This window comes from Stegastes partitus, unplaced genomic scaffold, assembly GCF_000690725.1.
Source record: "Stegastes partitus isolate 25-593 unplaced genomic scaffold, Stegastes_partitus-1.0.2 Scaffold1179, whole genome shotgun sequence".
Lineage (NCBI taxonomy): Eukaryota > Metazoa > Chordata > Actinopteri > Pomacentridae > Stegastes > Stegastes partitus.
In genome coordinates, this window is record NW_007578910.1 from 103,710 (window position 1) to 113,138 (window position 9,429).

Here is a 9,429-nt window from a genome sequence, read left to right on the forward strand (position 1 = left end):
GTTTGTTTGTCTCTAGTTTCCCTTCATGTATTTACTTTCACTTTTGGGTCTGCAGCTATGAAATCCAGGACCTGATTCTTATGATTCTTGAAGGTGCGACTCGCTCCATCTTCTGATGAGTCCTGAACTCCAGCGCTGGCTGTAGCTCTGACTGATCCTGTATGTTCTCCAGAGGCCACGCAGAGTTCAGCCAGTCCGCTCGTACCCAGCATGCACCTCTGCGGTGTCCTATCGCCGTGGTGACGTTTCTCACGCCGCGGCGACAAATATCACACACACACACAGACACACACAGCTGGCAGCAGAGCAGAACAGCAGCCAGAGTCATGTTCAGGTCTAGGCGAGGTCAGCCTCCCTCTGCTGGACCTGAGCCGTTTAGTCCGGCTCAGCGTCATGCAAACGTTCATACGTGACGCGTCGCCGCCGCCGGCAGGTGAGCGCAGATGGAGTTACATATCGAGTCCTCGCAGACATCCGAGCTGGTCGGCCGCTGGGACACCCTCAGCTCATCACCGCCTCAGGACTGAGACGATGATGATGAAGGAGGAGAATGAAAGTTCAGCTCAGTCCATGATGTTGAATCGGCTCCAGCAGCTGATGTTGACACGTGGACGGTGTTTAGTCTGAACCCTGCAGTAGCTTTGTGTCTCACTGTGGCTGTTTGTGTTGTTGTGCTCATATCATAACCCTCTGCTTTTATTTGGTCTGTTTTAGTGGTCAGTACGAGTCTTTTTGAAGCCATTTTACGTCTCTTTGTGGCTGTTTTACATATTTTTGCAGCTGTTTTGTGACTTGTTGCAGTTGTTTGTCTCTTGTCAGCCATTTTTGTGTCTCGTCATTGTTATGTTGTGTGGTTTTGTGGTTGTTTCATCCCTCTGTCTGGTCGTTTGTGTCTCATTTGAATAACTGCGTGTCTTATTGGAGTCACTTTGTGGCTTTTTTTCACCGTTTTGTCTCTTTTTTAAGATAAAAACTTACGACAAAGACACAATTTGACAGCAGAATGATGAAAAATGATCACAAATGGAAATAAAACAACCCAAACAAATGGAAAACGACCAAAAAAATCCACAATCTAACAACAAAAACACATATTTCAGTTTGTCTGTGGTTCTTTTCCCACCGTCTACATTCCTGTCAGTCACGGTTCAGGGCAGCAGCAGGTTTTACTGATGCTGTGAGGACAGGAAGCAGGTGAGTGATTGTCAGGTGTGTCTGAGGCGATGATGACGGCGTGTGCGACTCACAGCTCCTCCAGGAAGTGCAGGTTGCTCAGCGCTCCGCCGGACATCACCGTCAGGTTGTTCATGCTCAGGTCGCTGCAAACGGACAGAACCGGCGTCAACACAGGAAGTCATGAAACACTCAGAAATAAATCAGTGTGAAAACAATAAAACGTTGTTGTGAACACGAAGCAGCCGACAGGTAGAAACACTCCGGCTGTGTTTACAGCTTTATGAGGACCCTCATCATGGACTCAGGTAGAGATTACAGAACATCAGAGTCTTCATTCATGCATTCAATTTGTTCCATTTATGGTGGAAATGTTTTTATTTATGTGAGAAAACACAAAACTGAGACAAACTAGGAGGACTTTGGTTCTATCGTGTATTTGTTTGTCATTGTTTTGTGTTTTTTGGGTATTTTTGCATCATTTCGGGGGATTTTTTACACCATTTTCTGCATCAATTTATGATAAAAACGTCTTTAATTGTGCAAAAGAAAATCCAAAATTCAGGCAAAATGAAAGTCCTGTGCTTGGTTCATGTTTGTGTTTGCAGCTGGTCTCTGAGTTTGTGTCTCTTTGTTTTCTTTTGTAGTTGTTTTTTGCATGTTTTTGCAGTGATTTTGCATCTTTTTATCTCCTTTTGTTGACTCTCTGCTGTGATTTTGTGTCATTTTGTGTTGCATTTGGTGCCATTTTCAATCTTTTTGCAGATGTTTTGTCATTTTTGTGTCATTTTCTTCATACTGGTGAATTTTTTAACCAATTTTTTCCATTTCTGCATCAATTTATGGTGGAAATTTTCTTATTTATGCAAAAGAAAACCCAAAATTCAGGTAAAACAAAACTCCTCTGCTTCCTTCATGCTGTTGTTTTCGGGGAAACGATGCAAAACGTTGTAAATACCAAAGGAGAACGTTTATTCTGCGTCCATGAAATCGACACCGAAGGATTTACCTGAACACAAAGTGTGAAGCTGCACAAACACACCTTCGTCTTCATGCAGCTGCTGAAAGCTTTGAGTCAACACACACCCGAGTGAGAAACAAGGCGGCGGTGGACGTTACTGGAAACACCAGAGAGCAGGAAGTGAAGGAATAAAGCAGGTTTCATCCTCCGGCTTTCTTCACGTCAACACAGAATCATGAACACTCTGAGTCCATTAAAGTTTCATAGCACCTTCAAAAGTAAGGTTTCATAAAAATGAGTTTTCATAAACACAACGCTGACTAGAAAGAGATAAAAGTGACTAAAACAGACAAACATTGATAATATCACAATAAAGTTTACTATAAAGGAACAACACCAGCGCTAAGAGACGCAACATGACAAAGAACAGACAACTACCAACAATAAACTACAGCTAATGTTGGGTCTCCTGCAGCCTAGCGCCTTCATTGGTATGTTGGCCTGATGCCTTATGCTAAGCTAAGGTTGAAATTACATGTAGCTTAGCATAGTTTTATGTCTGTTTAGATAATGTTTGTGCCTCTAATATTTTGTTAGCTTTGCGTTTTGGTAACTATGGTTGAATAACATGTAGCTTAGCATAGCTTTGTGCCTTATTAAATAATGTTTGGTCAACTTTGTGCCTCTAACTTTATGTTAGCCTGTTAGCCAAACTGAAATCAAAGGTAGTTTTGCTTAACTTTGGATTGTTAGCTTATGTTAGCTGTTAGCTCACAGCGAATTTAACAGTTAATGTTTTAAAATAAGGGTAGCTTGTGCAGCAGATGGTGGACCAGCAGTTAGCTAATCCCTTTATTGCTACATTAGCTATGAGCTATTTCAAGCAGTTTTTTTTTTTGCCTCTAATAAAAAGATTTTATTCTTTATAAAGCTAATTTCAAAATGAAGACAATTAGCTTAGCATACTTTTGTACCATACTGGCTAATGTTGTATCTCGTGCTGCCTAGCTCATATGTAGCTTAGCATAGCTTTGTGCCCTCATAGTTGTTTGATTGCTTGTAGCTTTTTGAATCTAACATTTCATTGCTATATTAGTTAAGGTTGGCTCACATGTAGCTTAGCATAGTTTTATGGTTGTTTAGATAATGTAGGTAGCTTGAACTAACTTTGGACTGTTAGCTTATGTTAGCTCTGTTAGCTCACAGCTAATGTACCAGTTAATGTTAAATGAGCTGTGAAGCTAGTTTTTAATTTGGATTATTTATTAGCTCTGCGCTATTTAAAGCAGAATGTTTTCCTCCAATAAAAACCTTTTATTGCTTCAGATTCTCTTTTAACGTAAATCATGTCTAAACGCGTATATTCAGACGGGACGCGACGCTACGGAGGCCTCGTCTGGCTAATGAACAGCTCAGTGTCTGGAAGCTCACAGAGCGACGCGACTGTATGTTTAGCGGCGTTGGCTAATGAATGAATGAATGAAACGGGCCTGAACAGGGTGTTTTTGTGAGCGGCAGTAAAAAGCGATGGGCCGTAACGCTGTTAGTCCGCCGCGATACGCCCAAACAAACCCTCCCTGTGTGCGACTACCTGAGCTGTAAAGCTGCACTCACACATTAACAGGCTTTATGGAGTGTTGAGAAAGTTCCCAACAAGCGGCGTATTGACGGCGAGACACTCCCTGAGCGAGCAGACAGAGACGGTCTGTCCGGCCTCACAAACCCACCGATGCTATCAGGCTGCAGAAGGTCAGATAAGGAAAGAGGAGAAGCGGCAGCCAATCACACGCTCTGATGTCACCGCGTTCCGCTTTGTTTTGGAACCGCAGCGTTCTGCAGGCGACCAAAACAGTCGGAACACGAAACACGAAACCGGAGCGCAGATCAGATTTCTGGGTTTTAAACGTTAACGTGTCACTAAAAAGTGTAAATTTAAGGAAGTGATTCTTTGTTTTCTGTGTTTTGGTCGTAAATTTCTGCCTCTAATGTTGTCTTTGTGTCACTTTAGTTCATTTTGTTTTCATCCCTCTGGTCGTTTTTTGTCTCTTTATAGTAATTTATTTTTGTTATTATTTTGTCTCTTGGCAGTGATTTTGAATCACTTTAAGGCTGTTTTGTGTCTCTTTGTGGTCGTTTTGTGTCTCTTTGGGATTGTTTTCTATAAGTTCCTGCATACTGGAGAATTTTATTTTTTACCACTTTGTTCATTTTCTACATTAATTAATTGTGGAAACATTTTTATTTCTGCAAAACAAAACTGTCAAAATAAAAGTCTGTTGCTTCCTTCATGTTGTTTTTGGGGAAACAGATTTTGTCTTTTTCCATCTTTGAGGTCGTTTTGTGTCTTTTTTTCACCTCTTTTTCATTTGTCATCTTTTTTTGGCAGTTTAATTTATCTTTCGTGTCATTTTTGTCTCCTTCCAGTGATTCTTTGTCACTTTCAGACAGTTTTCAGGATCATGACTGAACTCAGACACACTGATGATGGTTTTCTTGCTTCAACAATAACTGGATCTTTGGCTCTGATTGTTCGGCTGGAAGAACCTCTGACGTCAGATGACTTCATGTATTTACTGTCAGGTTCCATTCAGACGTTCTGCTTCCTGTTTTCAGCTGAATTTATCTGTGAATGAACTCATCGGTGTTTGTTTCCATCAAAGATTCATCACGTCACAAAAACAAGTCGCGCTTCAGGAAAATAAATCTGAGATTTTGACAACAGAGTCAACATTTAAAAGCTAAACTCATATTTAATGTAAAAATAATCAGAATGTTATGAATAAATAAATGGAAGTTGGTAAATATTTTTTAAAAATGGTTAAAATTTCGAATAATGTCAACAAAGATCTGGATTTTTACAAATGTTCTTTTATTTAAATTTTTTTAAATAAAGACCATTAAATCACAGTTTTATTGTGTTTAATCAGCTATAAATGACTTTATTTTACAAATATTTTCTGATATTTTCACAGTTTTTCGTGTCCACTGTTTCTTTGTTGTTTTTATTTAATCTTATTTTTATTTTTTAGATTTCGATGCGACGTCTTTTTCTGTTTTGTTTTCTTTTCGGTCTATGACAGAGTTTTTATTATTTCAAACTGAACATTTTTACTTCTCATGGCTCCTTTCATCGTGTCTGAGGCTCAGATCTTCGTCGTTTTCTTTCCTTTGAGCCGCTTTTTGTTTTCCGGCAGAATAAAGCGTCGCGACTGAAGAACTCGGAGATGAAAGAAAAGTTTTTTCTCCTCAGATCGAAGCTTTTTGTGTTTCTGTCTCTGGACTGATGGAAATCAGACGATTATTCAAATGCGGCAGAAAGACAAACTCTGCAGAAGAAAGAAAAGACTTTGACAGCGAGGCCTCTGGGTTTTGTCTCTTTCTGCTTTTCTTCGGTGTTTCGGGTCGGCGCCCCCCAGGAGGGGAAGGGGGGCGAAGGGGGGCTGTTCTGACCAATCAGACGGCTCAGAGAGAACCAGGAAGTAGAACAGCAGCTCTGGAGGATCTGAAGGCAACAAGAAGCTGAAGATCTCAGGAAGGAACCAACAGAACCGCTAAGCTCAGGGAACAAGAACGCATCCCACCAAAATAAAAACAGGAAGCAGGGAAATATGGTTTAGCTTCACAAAATAAAAGACGTTTCCACCTTAAACTGGGACAGAAATGGAACAAACTGGTGAATAAAAAGAAGAAATTAAGTCTTTAACCGCCCAATGTGTGAATTCAATCTAAAGCCAAACTGTAGAGGGTTTTTTAAAAAATAAAAAACTGACAACTGCAGCTGTGATTTTACACAAACAAAATGTGTTAATGTCGTATCAAATTCTAAAAATTATAATATTAACATGATGAGAAAATTTAGACATTTCAGTTAAAAAAATAAAATAAAAAATAGAAACCGGAAAAAAGTCCAAATGTATTTAAAAAAATACATTAAAAAATAATAAAGCCACAAATTGACAGTTAAATAAACAACAATAATAATAATAATAATAATAAGAATAAGAATAAGAATAAAAGTTGAAATAAAGTTCTGTTGGAGTCCAGAACATTTTAGTATTTTTTGAATTATTTTATTATATTTTTAGTGTCAAACCTTTAATTCTATAAAGAGTTCAATACGACATAATTATTTACAGTAAAATATAAAATTTACAGTTTTATTCTGTCAAAAAAAAAAGGAGCTTAAATCACTAAAAAGATAAACGCTGACTGATGAGGAAAGTTAGTTTTCAGTCATATTTAGTCAAACCAGAACTCTACGGTTAGACTTCAGCTGCATCGTAACGACAATTTATCATCATGTATTCAGTTCGTTAGAAGCCAAACAGCTCAGAAACGTTTTGTGCTCATCAGGATGCAGAGACGTCAAATTGTGGAAGCTTCACTTCATCACCTGTCCGAGCTCTCGGCTGACCAGGTGAACGTCTGTCTGGTCGACCTGCGAGAGTTCAGCCAAGCATGACGGGAAAAAGCAGAAGTTGATGATGGAGCTTCTTCAGACTCCAGCAAAACAAACATCCGGGACGATTGATGGACGTTTACCTGCCGTCCTCATAGCCTCACCTGTCGACTCTCACCTGGGATTCAACCCTCTGAACCACAACGACCAACGGAGGGTTTGAAAGGCAGAATTATTTAAAAAATACGATAAAAATAATTCAAAAGTCACTAAAATGACACCATTTATCAGCCGAAAACGGTCAAAAACAGAAACAATCGCCTGATTTCCAACAGTCCTTGAATGCATCATATGAGCTGTTGGATAAATCTGAGCTTAAAATCATCACATGGCATCAAAACGACTTCTTGATTTAATAATCCACCAAGAATCTAGCAGATGTTCCACCATCAGCTGGATGTATCTCCAACAACTTGCTGCATTTATGTATTGATCCTGGAGGTTGGATTTTCTTCTCAGTCTCTCTTGACGTCTCTGTTTTGCGTCTCGTTGGTCATTTTGTGTTTTGTTTCTGTAATTTTTGTTGCCCTTTGGGTTCGTTTTTAGCGTCATGTGTCGGGCTTTTGTTATGTTGTGTCCATTTGCGTCATTTTTGGCACTTTTTTGTGATAATCTTTTAGACATTTTGGACTGATTCTGACTAATATAAGACAAAGTTTCAGCCATTTTGACTAATTTCTAAATAAAAACGACCTGCGACTGTCCTCATGATGTAGCTGCTTATTTTGTAAAGCTACAAACAAAAGCAAACTCTAGTAACGTTAGCAACATGTTAGCATCAGGCGGCTAATTTCTAGCATTGCTAACACTTGTGCAGACTTCAGAAAATGTTGGACGCGTTGATTTCAGGGTTTTGTTTGTGATGGTTTCTGTCATTCCTAAATATTAACTATAAGAAATATTTTATATTTGGTTTGTAGAAACTCGGATGGACTCAAGTTAAAAACACAAGCAGTGAAACATCTACAGCAGGTGGAGCGTCCATCGTCTCCAACCTTTCAGCCTCAGATGTGACCAAAAGTTTAGAGACTTTCCGGCTGAACTGCAGGCGGCGTACATCCAGTGTCGGTAACATCTGTGAAATTAACCTCTTGTTTGTTCCTGATTTCTGTCATTCTAAGACATCTCTGAGGTCTCTCCTCCTTCAGTGAAAAATCAGGAAAGTTGAGACGCTCAGAATTCAACAAACTCAGAGGAAAAACTACAAACAACCAGAAGCAACAAACTGAAGGAAAAACGAGTTCAGAGGGACAATCTGATGAACCAACGTGAGAACTGACAGGAAGGTAAACAAGGGCGTCCAATATGGCTGCCAGAAAGGGGGCGTGGCCTCCTTCACATGTACATGGGCCCATTCATCAGACTGAAGGCATTCCAGTGCTGCTGCTGTCAGTCAGAGGCAGAAAGGAGGAAAAAAACCCATTCAGGGTTCAGACGTGAAAACACACAACGGCAGACACACACAGACGCACAAAGGCGTGGACAGATGGCGGCTTTCAGGCCGTTTGGGAAGCTGCTCTCAGATCAGTTCCTCTTTAGTTTCTTCAGCCGCTTGTTAAAGAAAACACAGAGTCTCAGGCGGAACCGATCGGAGACTTCGATTGATTATTAATGATGACAGAACCGATCAGTACAGAAACCCAGCTCCTGGTCGAGGAGAAGAACTCAGAACTGTCCTCGTCTGCAGATGCTCAGTAGGAACACCTTCACTAAAACCAAAAACTCTGGTTCCTGAAAGGTTCTTCAGAAGGTTCTTTACTAACTGAAGAACCTCTTTACTTAGCGGATGGTTCTTCACCTGCTTTACGAGGTTCTTTAAAGGTTCTTCATGTTTGTTGAAGTTCTTTAATTTGGTGGCGGTTAACAGCGAATAATTAAAGTGGCAATTCATATTTATTTACATTATTGACAAACCATTTGTTCCATAAACCACCAGAGAACATTAAAGAAACGTCCATCACAGTTCCACAAATCTCAAACTGACATCTTGTTGTTCCATCTGATGAAGAACCCAAAATAATAAAAGGGTTTCTGATCGAAGGAACCCAGAAATATCTGGAAATTCTGACATTTGACTTTGGTTCTTACAAATTAATCAGTTGGGTCGACACAGAAAACTCTGGAAAATGATTCCTCAAAGAACCTATTTCTGCTAAAGTTCTTTGGAACGTCATCTATGGCGCCTAAAGGAACCACTTTTGATGGTTCTTTGAAGGATCTTTTGGAGTTCTTTACTTCTCCAAATGGTTCCTATGATCCATTTGGAGACGTGGATATTTACAGTTTGAAAAAGAAGACGGCTCCTCAAGGAACATATTTATCCAAAGCTTCTGTAGATTTATGGTAAAGGAACCATCTATGGTTGACGGCTTGTTGAGGCGACTTTCAGGATTCTCACCGTAGTCCAGAACGATTCGATCCTCCTAAATTAATTTAAAAACTTTGGAAAGAAACCTTGGAACCTTTAGAAGAAAGAACATCAGCATCTTCCTCAAGAACCGCATGAAGTTTGAAAAAATAAAAAAAAATACTGGATTCTTTTGCATGACCTCTAGAACTTTGCCAGGAAATCTGGGAACCTCTTTAAGAACCTCTAATGAGAACCTGGAGTTTATCTGAGATTCACAAAATATGTCCAAGAACTTTAAAATGCTCCTCAATAACCACACATTGTTCAAAAACTACAAGTTCCTCCTAAATGACCGTGAGAACTTTGTAAGGAAACCTGGGAACCTCTTCAAGAAAACCTTTAGAACAATGACATAGGAGAGTTTCAGAACCACTTAAAGGTCAACAACTATTAGATCTTCTCAAATTACCTACATTTTTTTGGCAA

The 9,429-nt window shown here is 39.6% G+C and overlaps 1 protein-coding gene across 1 annotated transcript in view; it reads right to left on the reverse strand.

The window, feature by feature from the left end:
• The window catches only part of LOC103368620 (leucine-rich repeat-containing G-protein coupled receptor 5), a 36,639-nt gene that overhangs the window by 24,200 nt on the left and 3,010 nt on the right, over positions 1-9,429 (reverse strand). The window contains exon 2 of the mRNA XM_008297034.1: positions 1,248-1,319. Coding sequence (XP_008295256.1) covers positions 1,248-1,319 — 72 coding nt within the window. The remainder of the gene's footprint in view (positions 1-1,247; positions 1,320-9,429) is intronic.